This window comes from Centropristis striata, chromosome 18 (genome assembly GCF_030273125.1).
Source record: "Centropristis striata isolate RG_2023a ecotype Rhode Island chromosome 18, C.striata_1.0, whole genome shotgun sequence".
NCBI classification, from domain to species: domain Eukaryota; kingdom Metazoa; phylum Chordata; class Actinopteri; order Perciformes; family Serranidae; genus Centropristis; species Centropristis striata.
The window spans coordinates 30,857,030-30,882,819 of NC_081534.1; the positions used below are offsets into that span (position 1 = coordinate 30,857,030).

The following is a 25,790-nucleotide window of genomic DNA, read 5'->3' on the forward strand; positions in this document are numbered from 1 at the left end:
TCTGTTCCTTTCCAAACAATGAATGGCTAAAAAGTAATCGATGCTGGCATTTCATGACAATGAGCCAATGGGTTGCTAAACTACCCCCCTTTCAGACATGTCTGGCTTAGATCAGTGCCATCAAGTTACAAAGGCTTTAAAAGGATGGGAAAAGTTATTATTCTGCTGCAGCAAAGACAAACTCAAGACTTATTTTGTTTTTTTCTCCGAGCCCCATTTGTCCTGCTGATCAGGATAGCAAATATTAACACACTGCTGAAACAATAGAAGCTCCTCCTCACTCTCACAGTCTAAGTAAATATATTGGATATGTTTTATGTAGCAGCAACAAAGTGTACTTAAAGTAATAAAAGTTCTCTTTATGCAGAATGGATCTGAGTCAGATTTTTTTTCATATATGTATAATTTTAACTACTTAAGATACTGTTATGCAGTTTAATTTATAAAAAAATGTTTAATCACATTTGTTGTGTTAAATCTTGATTAAAAAAATGACTAAAGCCGTCAGCTAAATGTAGTGAATATTTGCCTTTAAAATGTAGTGAAATAGAAGTATAAAGTTACATAAATGGAAATACACACGGAAAGTCCGGCATAGTTGTACTAAAGACAGTACTTGAGTAAATGTACTTAGTTACATCATTATTATTATTTTTCTAATACCATATATCGTATATGATTTGTATTTGGCAACTGTTGAGATTGGCACTTTGCACAACAATTTAGATTCATGGTTGATTTTTATTTTGTTGTACATTTTGCGAATTGTAGAAAAAAAAACTAAATTTCCCAAGCAGCCACTGAAGTTGTTTCTATGTTATTTTAATAATAAAACAATATCATACTTAATGTTTATCTCAATGCAATGATAAAAATATTTTTAATTATTTCTAATACCATATATCGTACATGATTTGTATCTGGCAAGTTTTGAGATTTGCACTTTGCACTACAATTTAGATTTATGGTTGATTTTTATTTGATCAAACACCCAACAAAGCACTCTGATTCTGGGTTGTTGTTGTTTTTGGTGGATGAACTTACCCTTCCTTTGGACTGGGCTGTTTCACTCACTGGCTGCTATAAAAGATGTCTCTGTTAACCAGAATGCTCATAGAGACAAGGGCAGCAGGACAGACTGACCAGGACATCTTTCCTTTTTTGAATCATGGGGATATTAGATCTGTTGCTCCAGGTGTCCTGCTACGTCTCCCTGTTGGGGGCTCTGGTGGTCCTGCTGCTTTTCTACATCATCTCTTCCTGCTCCAGCTCCCAGGACGACAGGAAAGGACCACCAGGACCAAAACCACTTCCCATACTGGGGAACCTTCTGCAGCTGGATCTCAAGAGACTCCACCACTCACTACTAAAGGTGAGGCTTTCTTTTTGTTGTTTGTTTCTGCTCGTCAGGCAGCTCTCTCTCTTCTTTTTTTCTTTGTCATGAAATGTCCTGACTTTATAATGTTATTGTTTTTTTTTAGCTTTCCCAGACATATGGATCAGTGTTCACCATCTATTTAGGACCAAAGAAAGTTGTGGTCCTGGCAGGATACAAGACAGTGAAGGAGGCACTTGTCAATCACTCGGAAGAGTTTGGGGACAGAGATCAAATGAAAATTTTAGAAGAACTTAACCAAGGACACGGTAAGGAAAGGACTACTTGTTAGGGTTGCAAAGGGGTGGAACATTTTTCAGTATATTTCCAGAAACTTTTCATGGGAAGTTGAGATGGGAAATTTCGGATATGTTCAAACTGCAAACTGTAGCTTTATCCACTTAATTCTCAGCTCATTGGCTTATTGACGTACGTCTACGAACTGAAGGCTCAGCTGTGTTTCAGTTCAGTGATACTGATACACAGTCAGAGATAAAATAAAAAAAAATAAAAAAAACATTGATTAAAAATTCCATGTGATCGACCAAATCCTTAACGACCACTAACCGATCATTGATTCATTATTCCAATCCCTATTCCCAACTATATTTAGTTCCAACCTTCAATTTTGTAAATTCCCAGTTTATTCCTTTTTATTCCCATAAATTCTCGTTAATTCCCATGGAAAGTTTCCAACTTTGAAGTTTCCCAACATTTTGCAACCCTACTCCTTTCAATATCACTCAGCTGACTTGTTAACATGTTTTATTGAAACACTCAGGGGTTATATGGTCCAATGGTGAGGTGTGGAAAGACATAAGGCGTTTTGCTTTGATGAACCTCAGAGACTTCGGAATGGGCAAGAGTGCAATTGAGGACAAAATCATTGAGGAGTGTGACAAACTGAAAGAATTGTTTAAGACATTTAAAGGTAAAGGCAGAATTATAACCAACTGCATTGAATAACAATATTTTCCAATCCTCTGTTTTTGAGCCCCCCCCCCCCCCCCCATTTCCGTTGTGTTGCAGGAGAAGCTTTTGATATGAATCAGCCAATAACTTGTGCGGTAGCTAACATCATCTGCTCCATGGTGTTTGGCTACAGATTTGAATATGACGACCCAGAGTTTACATCCATGGTGGCTCGAGCAAACTGGAACGTTCAACTTTTGGGCTCTGCGTCAGCACAGGTGGCATTTCATACGTTGATTATGACTTCAAGATTAAGACATAGTTCACTTTCATTTTTAAGACTTGTATAACATCCTGATACAGTCACGGAAAATATTATTAGGCGATTGATTTCAATTTCTTGTTCATTTTAATGCCTGGTACAACAAAAGGTACATTTGTTTGGACAAATATAATGTTGACAACAACAATAGCTCATAAGAGTTTAATTTAAGAGCTGATATCTAGACATTTCCCATGGTTTTCTTGATAATCAAAATTATCAAGAAAACCATGGAAAATGTATAGATATCAGCTCTTAAATGAACAAATGGAACTTTAGTTGTTCCAGGCATTAAAATGAACAAGCTATTAGAGAAAACAAGGGTGGTCTAATAATTTTTTCCATGACTGTATATGTTTCTTAACAGGTGTATAACCTGTTCCCGTGGATCGGCAGATTTTTGTCTAAAAGGAATGAATTTTTGAGGTCAAATGCTGCCACCGTGGAGCAGTACACAAAGCTGCTCAGTCATTTGAAGGAGACATTCAATCCACAGATGTGCAGAGGCTTCGTGGATGCCTTTCTGATCCGAAAGCAAACTCTGGAGGTTGGGAAATCTTTTATCACCTATCAGAGCAGCTAATGAGAAACAAAAATTCAGATAGTGAACCCCAAATTGCTCCCGATGCTGCGTTCATCGGTGTGTGAATGAATTCCCAATGGTTGCAGGTGGCACCAGTGTGCCCTGGTAGCCTCGGCCACCAGTATGAATTGTGTGCGAACGGGTGAATGAGCGTAGTGTGTAGTTTAAAGCGCTTTGGATAAAAGTGCTATATATGTGCACCCCATTTACCATTTGGACTGAAATGGAAACACCCTTAATAATTACAAAACAGGGGCTACACCGTGCGTAGCACTGTTGCCTTATAGCAAGAGGGTCGTGGATTTAAATCCAGCTTGCGGCTCTACTGTGTAGATTTTGGATCAGTCCTGCATCAAACAGAAATGTTCCGTGCCTTTGTAACCCAAGTGGCGATATCAGTTTATCAGGAATTCAGTATATTTTCCATATATTCATATACGTGCCAGGGGGGAAGGGGCAGGTACGGTTTTGCATGCTGCGGCTGCAGGGCTGTGGTTTGCATGTTCTCCCCGTGTCAACATGGGTTCTCTCTGGTCCCCCGGCTTCCTCCTACAGTCAAAAGATATGCAGCTTAGGTTAAGATGAAGATTTCATTTATTAGTCCCACAACGGTGAAATTTCAAGACGGGTAAAGGTAAATGAGAGCATGAATGAATGGTCTGTCAGAGTTTTGGATTTGTTTGAATAACTGGACTAATCTCTACCTGCAGGAATCTGGGATTACAAACAGTCACTTCAACGACAAAAACCTCAGGGCGACAGTGATTAACCTCTTCACTGCCAGCACGGACACGACAGCAACCACACTGAGGTGGGGACTTCTTCTTATGGCCAAGTATCCAAAAATACAAGGTAACAAGTTTAATATACATGCTCGCAATGAGATGAGATGAGATTAAGATTAAACTTTATTGTCATTGAACAGAGTAACAAGTACTAGGACAACGAAATGACCATCAACCCGTCCGTACATAAACATACATCAATATGACAAAGGGGTGGACAGGACAGGGGACAGGCATGGAAGACACACAGAAAAACAAGAGGAAAAGGGAGCAACATAAGCACATACTCAATACACTGTATATCATGAAAAACTTGGGACTTGCAATAGGGGAGGGGGCTGGGGGAATGGATGTAGCCAGCGCAGGCAAGCAGCTATGTTGCGGTTTATAGTCACAGTCTGAGTGCCGACAGCTCTGCCCAACGCTTCAATCAAGTCGGACAGCCTTATGGGGCTTTGGACAGCTGTCACCGTTTTCTGTACTGCTTGATAAACCAGGGCAATGCCTAATCCAGTCAGCAAAAGATCTGTAATCATGGTTGCAAATAAGTAGATGACTTCAATGTCCTCCACGGAAAGAGCCGCCAGGCACAAGACCCGCCACCTCTCCCACGCATCCATCGTTTACCCAGCTGCACACATCCCGGCAGGACAGGTGGGATCACCCCAAGATGGTGTCAATTACGCCGAAAGACCAGTTGATCAAATCCATGATTTTTGTTTTGGAGAGCAGTGCGGAGAGAGTCTCCCAAAGTATAAGACAGTAGATCAGACCAGACGAGGGGAACCATTTTGTTTCCTCTCAAGAACTTCCCTCCCAGAATGGTCGGCATTTATGCCACCTCCCAGGTTACCTCATTGGTCAAGGGACCTTGACACTACAGGTGGTCCACTGGTCTGCTATAAGGGAGCCAGTCCTCCCTCCCTCCCTTTTTTTTTCTCCACTGCCCCCAGAGCAGAAACACCTACTTCAGGAGGTGTCCCAGAGGCCCGGATCCACCAGCCCCCTCCTCCTCCTTCCTCCTGAGGCCTCCTTTCCACAAGGAATCCCAAACAAATTCAACTCTGTCCTTCTCTGCTCACCAAAGTTGCATTAATGAACACAAAGTTCATTGCAACTGCCAGAGAAAGATTTACCTCAACAACAAGGACAACCAGCAACTTAATTTGAAAGACAGCAAATTATTGAACTCAACTTCCTCCTTTCCATGCCCGCCACTGGAAAAGGATTTCCTCCCTTTTCAACTGGATTCGTGAGTAATGTAGCTGGGCTTAGATAAGCAATCAGCAAGGACTTTAGCAGAAAGGATTTGACCTGAAGTTAATGTTTTGGTTAATGTGTGTTATAAGTATATTATGTGATATTCATGTTACAATCAAAGTTGTATGTTAATCTTGCTTTATACAGACAGTCAGTCTTATATGCAACTACTATACTAACCTTTGACCTGCTCATATACTGATTTACACATAATATTTTTAAGTTAGCTGTAACAAGATACAGTTTGTAAAAGCTCACACTGCCACACGGCCGCAAGGCCTAGTCACCCCTTCACAGCTGGAGTCTTTTGCATGAGGAGCTTCAACCCCTTACACACACAGACACGTTCCCTCTCTTTTGTAATGTAGTTTCTCTATACTTTGCTGGCCTCTGCTGTTACAAGAATTCATGATTCCTTCAGCCTCTACTAAATATTAATATGTTAGAAGAGAAGAAGAAGATTACTTTATTAATCCCACAATGGGGAAATTCAACCTCTGCATTTAACCCATCCTTTTTTACACACAATTGAACACCCCATGCAAGGAGAAGTGGGCAGCACATTACTGCGCCCGGGGAGCTTTGCAGGGGGGTTAGGTGCCTTGCTCAAAGGCACTTCAGTCCTAGACATGTCAGTACCGGGATTCGAACCGGCAACTCTCCAGTTACAAGCCCGATTCCTAACCTGTAGGCTTAGGATTTAGGTGAATTGGCATTATTTATATCACCAGATACCCCAACATATTTGACACCCCGTTGCAAGGCCCAACACAAAACTCAATTGAAATGCTTTCATGCCCAAGACCAGGTCCAGGAGGAGCTGAAAAGGGTGATAGGAAGTCGTCAGGTGCAGGTGGAGGACAGGAAGATCCTGCCCTTCACCAATGCCGTCATCCATGAGACGCAGAGACTGTCCAACATCCTCCCCATGTCACTTCCTCACAAAACCAGCCAAGACGTCACTTTCCAGGGTCACTTCATCAAAAAGGTCAGACTGAATGACACACCAAGTATGGTAGAGGTGGGAATCATCAGAGGCCCCACGATACGATTTTAACCCGATACTTGAGTCACGATACGATATTATTGCGATTTTAAGCATTTTGCGATGTGGTGAGTACTGCAATACAATATATTGCGATTTAACTGTTTAAAATTAAATTCCATCAAGAATTGTTTTGCTAAATAAGAGACAATTCTCAGTTCTGAATTGGGAGGCAGCCAGTTGTGTAAAGAGGAGACTCGTGGGAACCCAGAGAGCATATTTTCATTAAGATAGCATGACATCAGAGGTTACATTCACCATGAAACATCAAAAAAATAGCCCAACTTTGCAACGTTATTTCTACAACTTCCCAACACGATATCCTGACATAGATCTCCTAGTTTCATATGATACCAGTATCTGCAGTAAAAGTGAGCCCGCTACGGCCTCTGGAGAAAAAAAAACTGCAAAAATACTGGCAGCCCGTCAAATATCGATACTTGGCGGCCAGTAATCGATATTATAGTGCCGCACAAAATATTGGGATACTATGCTGTAGCAATTTCTTTCTCCACCTCTAATGTATGGAGGACTGAAACCCGACTTGGAGGAATCAATTAAGTAGTAAAACAAGTCGTGAAAAAATCTGGCCCATGACCAAACACTGAAGAATTTAACTTGAACTTTTAGCTTTTATTCTCGGTCAACATAAATCTGGACAATTTTAAAATCTTGTTATGAAATCTGATTACACATAGGTGGAGCTGTCCAGCCCACTGTGATGCTGAATACTTCACCTTTAATATGCATTTCTTTATGTAAAAAGGTCACTGTTTGAGCTCTGTAATTTTTGTTCTTATTCTTTCTTCCCTTCTTTCTTTGTTCATATGTTTCCCCTCTAAATACATTTGTGCAGCAACTGAAAGACCAAAAGTCATTACAAATAATACATATTGCATATATCGATATAGTTCTTTTTTTTCTCTTTATAAATGCTGCCCTTACTAGGGTTTGTCATGTTTAGTTCTTTTGTAATGTTATGTTATTCTTTTCTCATATAAATATATTTATTTCAGAAAAAGATGGCCTATTTTATTTCATAGGCTATGAACTTTTGATTTGTATGGCCATTTTTCAAAATGTCCACATGTCATACTTTAACAAACTCCTCCTAGAGATTTAACCCGACCGGCTTCAAATCTTGTCAGTCCACTCATAAGACATGTACAAAGATAAATTGCAAGGTTTTAACTTTTTATCAAAGGGCGATGCTAATATTTCACTCTATCGCCATAAAAGAGGGAGTAGTTTTAAAGATGAGTGAATATTGTCCAATCTTGTCCAAACCTCTCTTGTATGATCAAAGACCCGGCCTGAAGACATCTTTGTGACAATTATGAGTTATAGTCACAGCGCCCCCTGCCTGCTTCAGGAAGTTATTGTCTCTATACTTTGATGTTCTTCTCCGAGGTGGTTGATCTGATCCACCTAAAACTTTGTCAGAACAGCCTTAAGGAGTGTATGATGCTTCACTGTGAGAATTATAACTTTTGACTGGGGGGCGTGGCCTTGGGGCACAGCCAAATTCGATGTAACGGCATGACATAAGAATCTGCTGTTAATCCATTACACATGTTCAGATGTTTTCCAAACTTCTTAGGTTTGATACAAATCACGGCCTCAAGACATCTGCAGGACCATTTTGAATCATAGTCATAGCGCCTCCTGCTGTCAACAGGAAGTGACATGTTTTATACTGTGATGTCCTGCTCCACATCGGTTGAACAGATCCACCTCAAATCAGAACAGCAGAGACTTAACTCCTCCATGATGCTAGATCGTGAAGCTTTTGTCTTTTTTATTGCATGCTGTTGCCGTGCTGACCATCTACGCCATGAAACAGGTTGTTGTAACTTCACCATACATTGTCCAATCTGCCCAAAATTTGTTATGATTCATAAGGGTCCATTACCTGAACACATCCCTATCTCAACATGCAGTTAAAGTCATAGCGCCCCCTACTGAAAACAGGAAATCAGCCTCATACTACAAACTTCTTTCCGATTGACATGACATTTTCAATGTCTGAAACCACCGCAGTGCCTGCCGGGACCGGCCAGCTCCCCGACACGCGTTGGGTGCGAGGGCCCGTTCACTGCTGCTTGCAGCCCGAGTTTCATATTTGGCTTTGACTTTGATTGAACATTTGCTCTCACTTTGTGATAAAAATATCGGAATATATATCGTATATCGATATTCAGCCTTAATATATCGGGATATGACTTTTGGTCCATATCGCCCAGCCCTACGGTCCAGGATACAAAATGTGAAAATACTTCATATTTATGCTCCGTGTAAGTTTTGATTTAGTTTGAACAGACAGCTTGGCATGTGCAATTTTTCACCGATTGTACTGTCTACAGGGAACCACAGTGTATCCTCTGCTGGCGTCCGTCCTGTACGATGAGAGCGAGTGGGAGAAGCCACGCAGCTTTCATCCTGCTCACTTCCTGGACAAAGACGGGAAGTTTGTGAAGCGAGATGCCTTCATGGCCTTTTCTGCAGGTTTGTGAGCTGAAGCATCACTTCCTCTTTCTGCTCAGTTATTCACAGAGGAGAGTCATGTTTTTTTTTTCTTTCCTCTGTCTCGCAGGTCGCAGGGTTTGTCTCGGAGAGAGTCTGGCCAGGATGGAGCTCTTCATCTTCTTCACCACCCTCCTGCAGCACTTTTGCTTCAGTCCTCCTCCTGGAGTTTCAGAGGACGATCTGGATCTGACTCCAAGTGTTGGCTTCACCCTCATCCCTTCACCTCATAAACTGAGGGCCGTTCCATGTATGTGAGCTTGAAAAGCATCTTCATCTTCATTCAAGAGAGTAGATTTAAATTTGTTCCATGTAGTCCAACAGCACAGAAAATGTTCAAAATCAATTGTTTAACCAATAACCAAATAATAACCAATAACTTCAGCAGCGAAACCTGTTAATCAACTCAGCTCACTTCTCTCTGCATCACAAATGGACTCTTCTACCAACAAGTAGGAGTGACAATAAAATTAAAGCTTCCAAACTATCATGAACGAGCACGACTAGTGACATCACAGATATTCTGTTAGTCAGTCCTGGCCCAATTTGCAAATTAGTGTGATGTAGACCCTAAAAAGCCGCCACTGCACGTCCTCTGACAATTTTACAGTAAAGTAGGAGACATATTGTTTTTCAGCAAAAAAAAATTGAAAAATGCATTTGAGCAACCACATGTTTTATTCAATTATTGTGAAGCGTGGGAGGATTATTTCACAGATGTTATCTTATTAAACAGAAAATACTTCTAATTTCAAAATTTCTTGCAGAAAAGTAAAACATTTCAAACGTTTATGAAACCAAATCACAGCATGGATTATTTATAATGTGTTCCTCAATGTCTTGGTGTATTTGTGTGGTATAATTGAGGTATGTTTGACCATTTTTTCAATTCGTAAATGCTATAAAATGTTCATATTTAGCACCAAAATTTAGTAACAAATGGTACGAACCAAGAAATTGCCATAGTTGAGCATGGGGATCACCATCATATGCATAAATGAACAGTCTAATTAAGCATGATCAATTTTTCATTTATGACTAAAAAAAAGCTTAACTCACAGTGCTGAGCTGCATCTCAAATTAATTTTAAGGTTCCAGTTTTCAGATGATGTCCACCACTTTTATGTGGCATCTAAAGTTGACCCGCTATCTCCCCCTAAACCCCTCTGTCCCCCTTCACACCACTCTATAAAGTTTTACAAAGGCTTTGCTATTAACGCTCCTGTTATGTTGTGGGTCAAATTGATCCATTTCAAAGTTTAGAAACCTAAAGAAATATCATTACACAGGGTTCGTACACTTTTTTAGCAATGGTTTTCCATAACTTTTCAATGACTTCTCCATAACCTTTCAATTAATTTTCAACGCATTTCAGTCGGACCACTGTAGTCGGTGCCTCTAAATCAAACCACAGACACATTTGATACACCTTGCTATGTTTTAATTGCAACTTGAATTCTTATTCACACACATTTATATGGATTAAAGTTAAAAAAAATCTTCTGAATGAAATTTTATTTGCGCTACAGCCAAGTCACGTGCAGTGTTTGAAACACACTTTATGTTAGGTAACTTGTCTGCTTAAGAAATACTAATGCATAAGAATTCAGAACCAAATGCAGCCATCACATTTAAATGCTCAAACAATACTGTTTTACAGGAGGAGGATTTCAAACAGCTGTTCTATTGTATCTATTGCATTTTTTTTTTTTGTCTTTTCGATTTTTTCTTTGCAAAGCTTGTCTTTACTCTTTAAAATAATCAAGCATCTACACAACTTTTCATTAGATGTTTTTATTTTACTTATTATTTCAAATAAACCTTTTATATATTCTGACTGCTGAGAGGACCTTCACAGCTTCTCTCAGTTTCCTTTTGTTTGTTAACGAGCCACGGGCCGTTAATAGCTAACAGGCTAACAGTTAGCTCTGTAGCAGTACAGTGTGTATGTGCTGCTGCTGCAGGAGGTGTTCACTTAGCGATCTCTGTTTGTTTACAACAAGCACCGGACACTCTGTGCACAGTTAGTGATGACGGTTAATTCACGATCACTATGTTTATTATAATAATTAGCCATGCTGCTTTGTTTATGATCAGCTGCTGAAGTTATGCACAGTTAGTGACGGCGGCCACAGTTGCGTCTCCCGTGTTTAATCCGTCGCGTATGTGATCATGGATCGCGGTCGAATCTGTTGCTAGGCGATTAAGCTACGATCGAAAGTGCTCTCTTTTCTTTGGCAGTGCGATCTACTTTACAAATAAAAATAACATTCAAATGCAGCGACCGCTTGCTGAAACACCAAACTGTCCCTGAAGGCAACACGCATCAGCGGTTTTACATGAATTTACCTCTAAAACAACTCCGTCTGGTAACGTTCTGTTATTATCTCATAGCGTGATGAATGTGCAGGTCACAACTTGTCCACCAGAGCGTTTGGCGTTATGGGATTGTGTATTTGATGAGTTTAATGAGGGAAACCAAGAAATCCAATTAGCCTCCGTAGCATAGCTCTGAGCAGTTTACGGCTCTGCTCCGCCGTTCTAAAAATAGCTGGCACCGACAATTAAAGGTACCAAAAGTACTAAAATGTACAAATGTACTAAAACTACAGTATAAGGATTACTATATTATTTTTTATAATAAAGCTATATAAAAAAAACTATTTTACACATTCTAAATATAATCCAGCATTCTAAATATAATCCAGCAATATTTCAATGACTTTTCCAAAACTTTACAGAGGATTTTATTTTTCAATAACTTTTCAAGGACCTAGAAATTGCATTTTCAATTTCCATAACTTTTCAAGGTTTTTCATGACCGTACGAACCCTGATTACAAGTATATTTTCATAAAAAGGAAACATTTTAAAATGTAAAATAAAATTTAAAATAAATTCAATGTCATGTAAAACAATTGTATTTTATATGTAGGTCTTTCCAATTAATATAAAAAATGTTTTAATGTGCTTTTTTTTTATGAAAAACTAGTGAATTAACGTCATTGAACCATGATCTGTGAGAGGTAAAGAACACCATTGCACTAAATACTGATTGAAATGGTAAGTAGGCCTAATGAGAGTTATTAATTAAATTTAAACAATGTTTATTGGGCTTTTTTGTTTTTTTGCCACTTTTGGATAATTAAACATGCCCCAGGTCAAATTGATCAATTTTTAAAGTTTAAAAATCGAAAAAAATATGTTGTTAAAAGTATTCTTCATAAAAAGAAAACATTTTATAATATGTATAATATATATTTTTTAAATCAATGTCATGTAAAACAATTGTATTTTATATGTAGGTCTTTCCGATGTATATAAGAAATGTTTTAACATGGATTTGTTATGAAAATCCTCATTGAACGATGATCTGTAGGAGGTAAAGAACACCAGCACTAAATATTGATTGAAATGGTTAGTAGGCCTAATGGAATTATTAATTAAGTTTAAACAATGTTTATTGGGCCTATTTTGTTGTTGTTGCCACTTTTGGGGTCAATTTGATCCATTTTAAAGTTTAAAAATCTAAAAAATATATATTGTTAAAAGTATTTTTTCATAAAAAGAAAACATTTTATAATGTAAAATATATTTTTATCAATGTCATGTAAAACAATTGTTTTATTGTCTTTCCAATATAACACAAATGTTTTAACATGCATTTGTTATGAAAATCCTCATTGAACAATAATCTGTGAGGGGTAAAGAACACCATTGCACTCAATATTGATTGAAATGGTTTGTAATGTAGTTATTAATTAAATTCAAACAATGTTTATTGGGATTTTTTTGTCTTTTGACACATTTGGAAAATTAAACATGCCTGGTTCAAATTGACCTATGAACATTATTGCTGTTTCTGAGAATGTTGTGACAGTTTAATCTGAATAAAAACAGCTGCAGACAAATAAACTGGGTACTGTTTGTTTAACAGTCTGTTTTTTGGCGGACTTTCACTTTTTCGAAGGACATCAAACGTTTACACAAGAGAGAGTTTACCTGCCAAATGTCTGGATGGATGCCACATCTTTTCCCTGGTGTGGAGCCATGAACTCACCGGCTGATGAGAGCCGCAACTGACGTTAAAAACTAACAAAAAGAACAACCAACTACAGTCTATGGTGCATCCCCTCTAATATCCCCGCGAAAATAGTGGGAACAGGCGGCAATCTCCGTGTCTGAGCCATATGCTGCGTTCGATTGCACTCGGAACTCGGAGAGATCTATGTGAAATGTGGGTAAAATGTGTTTCATTGCTCAACCTCGGGAAACATGGCCGGCCACAGCAAATTGATGTTTGTTCGGATGCATTTAAAAAATATTCTGGGGAAGTACATCAGCTACCTGGTACAACATAGGCTACAGTTAAATGGTTGTGTCCTCTCTGGGTCCAAATATAGGGTGGAATTGTGGTCTGCAAATACTTAAGAGACAAAAATATAATTAAATCTTATCAATTTCCTGGATATAATTTTTTTAAAAATGCAGTATTACACCTTATAGACTAATGTAGTTTAAATATGGGACAAACTATAATATTTTTTACACTTTTACTGTGCTTTTTCATCCCTACTACGCTCACACAAACTCTTTATTTGACAGAGTGGGAGTGCAAATACCACCACAAAGTAATCCTACACTTTTAGTGACACAAATGCTAAATTAAACGACACATTACAGACTAAATGTTGAAGATAAAGTGACTGTTTAGCTCTCACGGTGTTTGGCGCCATTTTTGCTTTGACGTTTTTCCACGTATTTACGACCTACTGGGGCTGCTTGGATCCTACCCCAATTCCCGAGTCAGAATCCCGAGTTTAAGGGCCATTCTGTTGCACTTTTCCGACAAGGAGGTCGGATCTTTCAGAGTTCCGAGTGCAATCGAACGCAGCATTCTTCATGTTAGCATTAACGGGAGCATTAGCTGGGATGTTAGTTTTGGCTAGCAAAAAACAAAAACAAAATGTATGTTACTTACCTCAGAAAAATGAGCAGCGACTCCTTGGAGTGTCTGTTAGTCCAACCAAACGCTGAACAAGACATTTTTACTGAACAAAACGTTCAAACAAACTGTCATTAAGTGAAAATAAATGTTTTGCAGTGTGTGTGGCTCAACTTTCAATTTAGATGTGAGTAACATTTTTTTTCCATTGGAAATTCATATTATATGAGTCAAAATCAGCGGTGGAAGAAGTATTCAGATCTTTTAATTCAGTAAAAGTACCAACACCACACTGGAAAATTACCCTACTACAAGTAAAAGTCCTGCATTCTAAACTTATTTAAGTAAAAATAGAAAAATATCAGCATTGAAATATACTTAAGGTAATTTTGCAATAATGATTTTGGGGCCTTTCTGCATTATGAGTACTTTAACTTTTGATCCTTTATTTTCTCAACTTAATCATGTGTTCTCTTGCATCAACATACACATGCAGTTAAAATTTTAAGTGATTTCACAAATATTAGACTGCATGAAAGTAGAGGACAAGGCCCAGAATTTGGCATTTTTAGCACTTGTGTCCATATGGTAACCTTATATTTGATGTCTGCATCAAATCAAAAATCAAAATTACTTTATTCATCCCCGAGGGGAAATTCAGTTAAATCATCAGGGCACATAAACATTTTCAGTGCAATAATGCTGCTGAAGCAAAAGGTGATTATTTCCACCAAAATGCCACAACATAACTCACAAGCCTGAGTTTAATAAGTGCTGCAAACACTTAGAGTTTTGCATGCAGACGGTGTGCAAATCTGCATTAAAAACTGCTGCAATGATCCAGAACATTAATTTTGGATCACTTCAATGATGCACAATCCATAATTACTGATGCAAAGGGACAAAATAGATGTTGTAAAGCACTTGGAAGTAACATTGTGATAGCTGGTTATACAAATAAGACTGATTACTTTCAAATAAACATTAACTTTGGACATGGCTTCTGAGGTCATGACAGTGGGCTATAAACTTTAAAACCTTAATCTCCTACCACAGGAGGTGAATCATTCATCAGGCTAAAAACACAACATGCTGTAAACAGGAAAAAAAGAGTTAATGTGCAAAAGCAGATCCTGGGGCATTCTTAAAATGAATAAAACTAACATTTTGATTCATTTTCCCTCAATTGCACAATAAAATACATTTTAAAATACATGTGATTTATTGTCACAACAGCTTTTTAATTTGATTTCCCCCTGCTGAAACCCCCCAAAGAACATGATTCAGGAAAATAAATTAAAACAGGGATATGTTCTGCAAATGAACTCAGAAGCAAATGAACTCAGAAGCATTAAAAACAATTATTTTCAACATGACATTTAACACAGAAAATGCTTTAAAATGCTTTTAGATAGGTGGTCTATCACGTTCAACAATTAGTCTCCTTTAATATTTTTGTAATTTTGCTACACAGTACTGAGCTCTTCATGCATTCATATTTTTTCTCAGAGTCAAATTCCCAACAGAGCTCACGTTGTTTTTGCATTTTGTCTGATGGTTGTTGCTCTCGTCCGGAAACGAGACTCAACTCCTCCGTGTCCTCAGCTTCATTGCGAAATATAGTAGCTTTGGACAAAAATACATCAATGTTTGAAAGGTTAAAGTGTCAATTGCTCACTTTTATAATCTCTGTGAGATGGTTTTCATACAGTAGAAGATCATGATTTGTCTTAAATGTGGTCTAACAGCATGAATAAAACCCTTTAAAGCAGGGGTCTCAAACTCAAATGACCTGGGGGCCGCTGGAAGCAGTATGAAAAAAAAAGGTACAAAATTACTAAAAAAAAAAACACTAAATTACTTTTAAAAGACACAAAATGACAAAAAAGACACAAAATTTTAAAAGACACAAAATGACTGAAAAAAAAACTAAATTACTTTTAAGACACAAAATGACCCAAAAGACACAGAATTACTAAAAAAGATTTTTTTTTTTTAAATACACAAAATGACCCCAAAAAAAATCACAGAATTACCAAAAAAGACACAAAATTATTTTTTTAAAAAGACAAAATTATTAAAGAGACAAAAAATGACCCAAAAGACACAGAATTACCAAAAAAGACACTAAATTGTTTTAAAAAGACACAAAATGATATTAAAAAAAAGGACATAATTATTTTTAAAAGTAATTAAAGGGACCTTCCACACACAACATGGTAAAGTGCCATTCATATAAAACTCACATTAAACTTTCATATCAAGGTGAGGGCCACAAAATATCGTCACGAGGGCCACAATTTGCCCGCGGGCCGCGAGTTTGAGACCCATGTTTAAAGTGATTCAAATCTGCAACAACAAAAAATAAAAAAGATCTGCAAAGCAAGATTAAGAAATAAGTTGAGGAGCTCAGGTTTAAATCTCAAAAGATTACACAAGAGGAAACATTTCAAGTGAGTCACTTTTATTTTATAGTACTGGCCAAGCTGAACATAATAACATAACATAATGGAGAACAACATTTGATATCGTAGTTGCAAAAACGCAATATGACACAAAAATACAACATAATAAAATGCCTTGACGAGCCACATATAATAAAACTGTAAAAGTTAGGCTCACAGTCAACCTGTTAAAAGCTGAATCCTACCTTTGAATGCTGTAATACAAATCTGTAACAAAATACAATATAAAACTCTACTAAAACTGGACTTGAACTTAATTTTTGGACAAACTAAAACACAAAAAAGTCTGCTTCTCCCCCCCCAAAAAAATCCACTTTCTGCAAAGATGCAATCTGCAGCAAAGACATTTCTCTTTCCACTCATGATAAAATAACAACCATTCTGTTTCATTCACTCTTCACATCTTTTTAAAATCATAAACCGACTCAGTGAAAGAACCACACAAGGTCCACAGTGTGAAGGTGAAGCACAGATAGTCCCGAAGTAAAGTAAACAAAGTTTGATAAGAAAGCTGAGGCGCTCGCTGACACATATAGAACACAGTGAGCGCATGTTTTATTAACATGACTTTATGAGGTTTCACTTCCTCTGGTTTATTTCTGGCTGTAGACGCTGCTGCAATCATCGGCCGCTTCTGTCTTCACCAGCGTGTTTGACTGTGGAGTACGTCACATCCTCTTTGACCTGGATGACAAAACCGTTTTATATGATTCACACCATGAACTGAATAACAATCTATATTTACTGTAATCTTGTGATGAGCAATGGTGGTTCTAAGGGAGGGCATGTGAGGATGAGCGCCTCTGGCGTCTGTAGGTGTCTTTAAGAGGCTGTTGTAGGCTCAGTTTTTAAAGGGAATACCTTTTTTAACCCCCCTGGGGAAATGCGCTAAATATGCAGATGCTATACCACAAGCCTACTAGACAAGATATTCACAGAGAGAGAGAGAGAATTACATTTCATTTAACACTGCACTATCTCCATTCCTATCAATGTATTGCTCATAATGGAACTGTTTGACCTTGTATTGTGTTTTTGTCTTTTTTTGATGTGTGTTGCCTGCATTGAGAAGACCAGTGTAAATTCCTAATATCTGTATACATTGTGAAAATAAAGATGAATTGAGAGAGAGAGAGAGAGAGAGAGAGAGAGAGAGAGAGAGGACATTTTTTTTGGCACATTCCCAATTTAGAGAGAATACTTTATATCCATTTGTAACAAAAAAGCAAGTACAAATGATGCGGCGTTCCGCAGGGATCAGTTGTCGGGCCTCTCCTTTTTAAGTTCTCACACTAACTACAGTGTATTTAGCAAAAAATAACATAAATATCTCACTAAAATTAGGAAGATATCCCACATTACATACAATTTAACACAAATAATAAAAAAATATAGATTTTTTTTTCTGATGAACCACACAGGCCAGAGAGAGAGAGAGAGAGAGAGAGAGAATTTTCTGGCACATTCCCAATTTAGAGAGAATACTTTATATCCATTTGTAACAACAAAAGCAAGTACAAATGATGCGCCGTACCGCAGGGATCAATTGTTGGGCCTCTCCTTTTTAAGTACTCACACTAACTACAGTGTATTTAGCAAAAAATAACATAAATATCTCACTAAAATGAGGATGATATCCCACATTCCATACAATTTAACACAAATAATAAAAAAATATAGATTTTTTTTTCTGATGAACCACAAAGGCCACAGACGGACAGCGTTTGTGGGACGACTGTTCTGGACTGAGACAGAATTTCCTTTTGGTCAGTCCACCCGTCTGGTGCAACAGAGGGTAAAACCTCCAGAGCTGTGCTGCTGTTGTTACCCACATTCTCACCAAAACACTTCCGCTTTAGTTGTGAGAAAATTACACTAAGCTGCATTGCGGAACAAACAACTCTCAAACCACTAAAGTGTCAATGTTTGTCTCTAGTATCATGACATTGCACCAGGGTCCTCAGAACTGAGGTGGGCAAGAAGTTTAGTTTATTTTCCGATTTAACTGATACTATTAAGACCCATTCTGACCTGAAGCTGACTAAACTCTGACCTGTTCATTAGAAAGAGCAGCAGATTCCTAAACATCACCTGTGGGTCTGAAATCTGACCAGAAAGCACATCATGTTTTTTATTTATATGTTGATCCACATCTGGCATTTTGACTGTTTAGATATTTACATGAAATTCAGAGAGATGACAAGCTGATCTGTTCAAATGAAGGGAAGAAAATATTCAAGTCACAGTAAACCAGTGACACTTCACTCATAACAGGAAGTTAAAACTGCATCTCTCTTAAAGACTCACATCAGTGGGTCAGAGACAGTTGAGGTGGTGAGACGGAGACGGAGAAGAAGGGGACGAAATGGTTGAACTGAGATGGATAACTTTCTTTGTGATGCTGCAGTTTGCAGGTAAGGACACAAAACACAAGTTTGATTATAAGAAACGTTACAAACTTAGACAGTTTGTTTCGAAAAAAGTGTGTCGAGTGGATTTTTGTGAAAGGAAGTCTGCTGTTTTTCAGATAATGCTCACATTTAACTATAACCATGAAAGCCATATTCTTGTCAAGGATCATTTTTGATATTTTTCTCTAATCTTCAACAGCAGTAAGTGGAAAAAGTACCACCTATGTCACTGTCACTGCCAGAGATGGAGACGAGGTCACTTTGCCTTGTAACAATGTGATAAAAAATCAGCACAAATGTGACCAAACTTCTTGGCTTTACAGTCAGAACACAGGAAAAGCAACAGAAGAGCTGATTAGTCTCGGTCAGATTGGTAAAAGTGAGATAGCTGAAGCTAAATCCAACAGACTGAGTGTGACAGCAGACTGTTCTCTGGTTATAAAGAACGTCACACGTCAGGATGCTGGTCTTTACAGCTGCAGACAGTTCAACAGAGCAGGAAAACTACAAGGTGGAGATGCTCTGGTTGATCTGTCTGTTGTTAGAAGTGAGTATTTACATCATAATCTATTCAGTTCAAACTGTCTTGTTAGAATAACATACCAAAACATTACTTCAATCGTTATTACAGTGTTAAAGTGATTTTACTCTTCTCTCTCTTTTTTCCTCACAAATCTCCATCTTCACCAGTCATTGAAGATCAGAGCCATGACAATAGCATCTTGTACTGTACTGTGTTTTCATATGAATGTGACCACACAGTGCAGTGGTTGGTTGACGGTAAAAACAATGACGTGGAAACAAGACAGTACCCCTGTGTAGCCAGCATGACATTTCCAACTCGTCATCTTAGTCAGAAGTCAAAGTTCTACAAGTCTCTGAAGTGCAACGTGACAGATAAGAGGAGTGGGGAAACGCTGCTGTATCGTGTCGGCCCTCGGTCTCCACGTGAGAAAAAAGGTACATTTAGTCTTATTTGATGAGTTTTATATTTTAAGATTATAATATTTTTACTAAGTTAAGATGGTAAACATGATGTATTTTATCATTGTTTCTGCTGTTTCGTCTATCATATTCAACCATATCTAAAGGAAGCACAACAGTGGAGAGCGGAGATACAAAGGATGGTGCTGAAGTCTCTCTCCCTCTCTCCTAACCCTAAACCTCCCTCTCTCCCTCTCTCTCCTAACCCTAAACCTCCCTCTCTCCCTCTCTCTCCTAACCCTAAACCTCCCTCTCTCCCTCTTTCTCCTAACCCTAAACCTCCCTCTCTCCCTCTCTCTCCCCCTCTCTCCTAACCCTAACCCTCCCTCTCTCTCCCCCTCTCTCCTAACCCCCCCTCTCTCCTTATAAAAGTGTGAACATCTGACTGAATTTTAGGATTAGGATAGAGATTCTCTTGTAGTTAAAGGGTTTTGAATAGAACAGAGAGCTGCAGCCAAACTGTTTCTAATGTTTTAATTCTCATTTAGATTCAAAGGATGAAACTGAAGGTGACAACATCCTACATCCCTCTTTCTCTCTCTGGTGGAGGATCATCATTGTGCTTGTGGGTTTAGCAGCTCTCATAGCAGCTGTTGTGGTGGTCAACATGTGGATGAGAACTGAAGGTGAGCTCATTCACAAGATGTTATTTTTATGATCAAGATTTAATAAACCTGGATTTTTACTGTGAGAACTAAAGTTTACTCCTTTTTTTGTCCTATCAGGGAACCAAACACAGAGGGAAGACAATGCTGTGAGTATTAAAACTGTCATTATTAAAAGCTTGTGACTGTTTACAGTAGGAGTAAATAGCACTGATTGTATTATTTTGAATCTAAGTGGCTGCAGTAACAGAGGTGAATTACTTTTTCCGTTTTATCTCAGAATCTCCTGTTTGTTGTGTTTGTTCTCCACAGGAGCAGAATGATGAGGATGGAGATGAAGGTACAGTGACGTATGAAAACGTTGGAGAACCTTCTGTTTCTATCAGACTCCACTGATCAACAACTTCAACATCAGCATGAAGTCGTAAAGGAAACGCAGGACATAATTTGAAGTGCTTTGCTAGATAATGTCGAACTTCTCTTTCAGATTTAAACATTTTATATTCAGCACTGACAGCTACGCCATTGTTAAACTATTGAGTCTTGATCTGTAAAGATCAACAGATTGTTTTTTTTATCATTATCATTTACAAATTATAGTTATTCTTTAAACACATAGGCTACATGGTATGATGTGTGATATAACTGCCATATTTTCAGACATTTTTTTCTGTAAACATGTTCATTGGAAGTCTAATATGTTTTATATGCTTTGCTGTGTGCGCTTGAGTGAGCTTTCGGCTCTAACAAAGTCTTGTTAGAATTATATAATTATATAATAAAAAGTACTTGATAACCACTAATGTATTGTGTTTTGTATAACTTCATCACACATTATACTATGAAATAGTTATAGATATTACTTCTTAAACTCTGCATGAAGAAATTATATGGAAACAGAATGTAATACTGTCTTTACTGTTACCAACCAGCAGAGAAGTAACCTGTTACTGTTCCTGTTAGTGATCCTGCTGCACTCATGCTGCACATTCTGGTTGAATTTTCTGGCACATTCCCAATTTAATGAGAATAGTTTATGTCCATTTGTAACAAAAAAAGCAACTACAAATGATGCTGCGTTCCGCATGGATCAATTGTTGGGCCTCTCCTTTTTAAGTTCCCACAATAACAATAGTGTATTTAAAAAAACCTAAACATCTCAAATTCCATACAAGTTAACACAAATAAGTGAAATATTTGTTTTATAGACAAAGAAAGTGACATGTGACCTCATTTTAAAACAGCCACATCAGCAGGGTTAAAGAAATTAGCCAAATGCAGCTTTGAATATAGTGACAGTTTGCATTTCTGTTGTAGAATGACCAACATTAATAGACTAATGTAATAGACATTTTCTGCTTAGCAACAGAGGCTAAAACCTCCAGAGCTCTGCTGCTGATGTCACCCACATCCTCAACAAAACACTTCCCCTTCAGTCTCTGAATAGCACGAAGCTGCAGGAGGGACCAATAGGTGTCAAACCACTAAAATGACATCATTTTCTCCAGTATGACCATGTAGCACCATATATATTCTTTCCTAAACTAGGCATGAAGAAATTATATGGAAACAGAATGTAACACTGTCTTTACTGTTACCAACCAGCAGAGATTGTTCCTGTTAGTGATCCTGATACTCCAGATTGTTTCTGGTTGAATTTTCTGGCACATTCCCAATTTAATGAGAGTAGTTTATGTCCATTTGTAACAAAAAAGCAACTACAAATGATGCAGTGTTCCGCAGGGATCAATTGTCGGGCCTCTCCTTTTTAAGTACTCACACTAACTGCAGTGTATCTAGCAAAAAATAACCTAAATATCTCACTAAAATTAGGAACATATTCCACAATCCATACAATTTAAACAAAAAACAGTAGTACCCATGATTTTACAGCAAGGAGATGGAAGCGATCGATCAGTGAAAAGGACAGCGTGCGGATAATTCACCAGCATGATCTCTTATTTTGATAGATAAAAGTGATAAAGTGACGCTACTTCATTTTATGTCAGCTTCAAAAAACTGCCTCACTTCTGGCATTTACATGCATTTATTTGACTTTTTTACATTTTTTTTGCAACACCTCACCATGTAGTCTTTTGTCTTAACTTTAGGTAAGTATATTTGTAATGAAACTGCAACAACCTTAAAGATGTGTCAACAACCCTGATTCCAAAGAATTTGGGATGCTGTGTAAGACATAAATTACAAAAAAAATTTACGTCAGAATTTCGTGTTAATATTTACACAAAGTTTATCAGATCTTTGTACAGTTTTGTAATTGGACATACCGTATTTCCTCAAATAGTAGCCGGGGCTTCTATTAATAAAAAATCAGTTTGGGACCCGGCTAATAATAGGGGCAGGCTATTATTTCAAGGAGGCTTTTTATTAAAAAAAGAAAATCAGAGCAGCTCTGACCGGCACTTTTTAGAGTGTTTTACACAGCGCATTGTAGCCAGTTACCCGGATGTCGGCCATATTGGAAGTACTGGGATGTAAACAAACAATGAACAGCACGCTGAATGTTCATTTGAAGCAGGATTTAAAATGTCTAAACTACTAAAAAGCCCAGAAGAACGTACGTAAACGGCTTGACTTTACAGAGAATGACTAGGACAGCAGGAGAAACAACCATATCTACCTACGGTACTAACTCGTGTGGAGAAACTTCAAAATACAGGTGTTGTGTTGAAATCTGTTACCTGTCAAATGATGTTTCCTGAATGGTGTTCTCCGTAGCATCACCTCCGCGGTTGGAGTTAGGATTTAAGTTTAAGGTTAGGCCTTGTAGAGAGAACTGTTTGGGGTTAAGGTAAACTTGGGCTCATGTTAACACCTTAAAGGAGGACTGGTTGGGGTCAGGTTGGTGCAGGTTAAGGTAAGGGGGACACATATCGACGCGGGGAAAGACTTTGACATAACTCCGGTAAGACACCCGGCTTATAAAAGAGGATGGCTTTTATTTAACTAAACATTGTTTTTACACCCGGTTACTAAATGAGGCCGGTCATTAATAGGGGCCTGGCTTTAAATTGAGGAAATACGGTAAGTCGGAAAGGATTTGCAAATTATCACACTTTGTTTTAGTTGTGTTTTCGCCAGCGTAGCAATTTTTGGGGGGCTTTGGGGTTCTAAGTTTGGCAACAGCTACGTTTAGGGATGATAACTTGTTGATCTCTTGCAGTCAGTAAGGGGAACTTGGCTTTGTGTGCAAGGCTCTGTCATGTTGCAACGGGAAAGAGTGTGACTCAAACTGTTGCTACAAAACTGCAAACACACACTTGTCATGAACACATACTTTTGGCCATAAAGTCTAACTAATGCACCACTATGTTAACTAAATACATCCCACACCTGCACTGCAAAGCACTTTTAATATTAAGAACAAATATATAGTCACTCACCTTTCTGAAGGGAGAGGCCTGATGATTGGCATGATCCACGGTCACATAGGTCAGATTGCTCTCTGGCTCACCCTGAGTTCAAACACAGTGATTTTAGATATTAATTGTACAATATTTGCCTGTTTTTATCATTTGGATAGTATTTCTTAACTTTATATGAATATACACATAGAGAAAGTATACAGTGGAGACTCTCTACATTAGAATTCTTGCAATACAGCTTCTGACCTCCAGAGGCAGCAGTGAGCACAGCTCTTCATCTTCATAATATCTCTTTGGTGTTTTTCTTTTCTTTTAGGCATTCGTTTACCATAAAACCACCAATTAAATGCTAAAGATGGGGCTTCATTTTGGTACTTTACTCAGTTGAATCAAGCAGTATGAATTTGTTTTCTTATCATTCTGATTTGTGCTTTGCAGAATATTGTAAGAGACAAATATTGTATCAGTATTATTTAAAAAAACAAAAAACAAACATGTTTAGAGAACAGCCCAAATTGTGACTTCCCTTGTGATCATGTCAAAATAAAACACATTTTACTTACCGGTTGCTGGGAGGATTTCGGAGCATCTGGAATACAAGGTCAAATTTTTTAAAGATTAGTGTTGAAATATGACATATTCTGCACATATTACACACCATGTTATGCATACCATTTCATACCAAGGTTTAATATTTATAATTGTTTATTTTTTGTTATTATAATTGTTTTCTACATGTCAGGCCCAAAGGAACCGCACCAGCACCTGAGACTATAATAATAAATATTATAATAAAATAAATTATATATATATAGATTATTATTATTATTATTATTATTATCTTAGGCACTGGTGTGGTTACCTATTCTTCATTGACATGACTAAACCATTCATAAAAGCTAACAAATTAATGTTTTTATTGAAAAATGTGCTCTTTTACAATTATTTTTTGTATTTTTTACTTCTCATATTAAGATTCACTTTCCATTGGAATGGATGGGAAAATAAGTTTTTAATGTACATTTTTTTAATGCTAATGGTAATGCTATTAGACTAGAAATTCACCATCACAATATTATTTTGTGTTTGGAACATAATTGGGACCTGCGTGGGTTAATTATGACAGTAGCCTGAATGTGACCACAATAATGCACTCTTAGGTGTTCTGATACGGAAAATAATGGACTTGTTTACTTAATTACTTATTCACTGTCAATGAATACTTTATCTGAATCCCATATAATTAAGTGGAATGACACCAAGCAGGACACAGAAAAGAAATACCATAAACTATTTTTAAAACCTTATAATTATCCTTACATCTCAATGTTACAACTTATATTAAATCTAGTTATTTAGGGTCAATTGAATTGAATTTAAGCAGCTGCTCTGTTGTACTGACCCTCTGTCTCTCTGGCTCTCTTCCTGTATTTGATGAAAACAACAGCGATGACGACCAGCACCGCCAGCGCCACGACCACCACCCCGACGATGACGTGGGTCTGATCAGGAGTGGGATCAGTAGTGGGACCAGTAGTGGGACCAATAGTGGGAACTGTAGTCAGAGGACACCAGACAGCCAAAGAGTTAAAACAATTTTCTTTACATGATTACAAGTGATTTATAGGATTTACTAGTGAGCTCTAACATACAGTTTCTACAATTATTTCTGTCTGATTATGTTATCCTACCTGTGAAGTCAGGTGTGTAGGAAACCTCTGTCATAACAACGTTGTCCTTAAGAAGCTGGCAGGTGTATCTCCTGTTGTTGTCACTCTGACGCTTCACAGTCAGAACAGAGTCAGGGTTCCCAGCAACTCTACCAGGCAGCTCAGTTCCTGTCTCATCCACCCAGCTGAGGATGTAGTTTTGATCGAGTTCCAGGCCTTCGTGTTTCAACAGAGAGCACTTCAGTGTAAAATCATCGTCTCTCTCTGTATCATCGTCTGGTGTAGATGGAGAGACTGAAAGACAACAATTGATAATAACTGTTAACTCAGCAATAAACAAGACTGTAACAAGTTTCTATTCATCTCCTGTTGTCACTTTTTTGCTGAGTTACAATTGAAACTAAACTAACTAAATTAAATGGAATCAAGACCTTTCAGTCGGGTTTCAACAAATGCTCATGGACATTACTCTATCACTGTAATCATGAACACATCACACTGACACCTGGCTGCAGGTAGA

General features: G+C 37.8%; 3 protein-coding genes and 1 long non-coding RNA gene across 7 annotated transcripts in view; 2 read left to right on the forward strand and 2 right to left on the reverse strand.

The window, feature by feature from the left end:
- LOC131990823 (uncharacterized) overlaps positions 1 to 13,022 on the reverse strand; it is an 80,653-nt gene extending 67,631 nt beyond the window's left edge. The window contains exon 1 of the mRNA XM_059355973.1: positions 12,807 to 13,022. Coding sequence (XP_059211956.1) covers positions 12,807 to 12,834 — 28 coding nt within the window. The 5' untranslated portion in view covers positions 12,835 to 13,022. The remainder of the gene's footprint in view (positions 1 to 12,806) is intronic.
- On the forward strand, positions 340 to 18,780 carry LOC131990817 (cytochrome P450 2K1-like). Of its 3 annotated transcripts, none has more exons than XM_059355957.1 (10): positions 340 to 1,372; positions 1,482 to 1,644; positions 2,157 to 2,306; positions 2,405 to 2,565; positions 2,977 to 3,156; positions 3,903 to 4,044; positions 6,041 to 6,225; positions 8,646 to 8,787; positions 8,876 to 9,055; positions 18,516 to 18,780. In XM_059355957.1, exons 1-10 carry the CDS (start codon positions 1,169 to 1,171, stop codon positions 18,542 to 18,544), a joined length of 1,536 nt encoding a protein of 511 aa, XP_059211940.1. In that variant the 5' UTR covers positions 340 to 1,168; the 3' UTR covers positions 18,545 to 18,780. The 3 variants fall into 3 exon arrangements, with proteins under 3 accessions (XP_059211940.1, XP_059211939.1, XP_059211942.1); XM_059355956.1 differs by lacking the exon at positions 18,516 to 18,780 and adding an exon at positions 16,824 to 17,283; XM_059355959.1 differs by lacking the exon at positions 18,516 to 18,780 and adding an exon at positions 11,797 to 12,866 and having other exon boundaries at positions 341 to 1,372.
- LOC131990825 (uncharacterized) lies at positions 16,203 to 25,121 on the reverse strand. Its single transcript, XR_009396089.1, has 4 exons — positions 25,003 to 25,121; positions 24,164 to 24,189; positions 23,619 to 23,690; positions 16,203 to 16,898 (listed from the first exon to the last, which is right to left on the reverse strand). It is a non-coding gene; the product is annotated as an uncharacterized LOC131990825 (long non-coding RNA).
- LOC131990822 (uncharacterized) lies at positions 17,427 to 20,987 on the forward strand. 2 transcript variants are annotated; one of them, XM_059355970.1, is made up of 6 exons: positions 17,427 to 18,628; positions 18,825 to 19,172; positions 19,316 to 19,585; positions 20,098 to 20,235; positions 20,335 to 20,363; positions 20,527 to 20,987. In XM_059355970.1, exons 1-6 carry the CDS (start codon positions 18,580 to 18,582, stop codon positions 20,608 to 20,610), a joined length of 918 nt encoding a protein of 305 aa, XP_059211953.1. In that variant the 5' UTR covers positions 17,427 to 18,579; the 3' UTR covers positions 20,611 to 20,987. The 2 variants fall into 2 exon arrangements, with proteins under 2 accessions (XP_059211953.1, XP_059211954.1); XM_059355971.1 differs by lacking the exon at positions 19,316 to 19,585 and having other exon boundaries at positions 20,527 to 20,979.
- Positions 25,122 to 25,790: the final 669 nt, after the last annotated feature.

Bases quoted from the DNA above. Each gene is read 5' to 3' on its own strand.
- LOC131990822 (XM_059355970.1), top strand. From the start codon at position 18,580: ATGGTTGAACTGAGATGGATAACTTTCTTTGTGATGCTGCAGTTTGCA. The intron at 19,586-20,097 runs GTACATTTAGTC...ATTCTCATTTAG, and splicing joins GTCTCCACGTGAGAAAAAAG to ATTCAAAGGATGAAACTGAA. The intron at 20,364-20,526 runs GTGAGTATTAAA...TGTTCTCCACAG, and splicing joins CACAGAGGGAAGACAATGCT to GAGCAGAATGATGAGGATGG.
- LOC131990817 (XM_059355956.1), top strand. From the start codon at position 1,169: ATGGGGATATTAGATCTGTTGCTCCAGGTGTCCTGCTACGTCTCCCTG. The intron at 2,566-2,976 runs GTGGCATTTCAT...GTTTCTTAACAG, and splicing joins TGGGCTCTGCGTCAGCACAG to GTGTATAACCTGTTCCCGTG. The intron at 3,157-3,902 runs GTTGGGAAATCT...CTCTACCTGCAG, and splicing joins TCCGAAAGCAAACTCTGGAG to GAATCTGGGATTACAAACAG.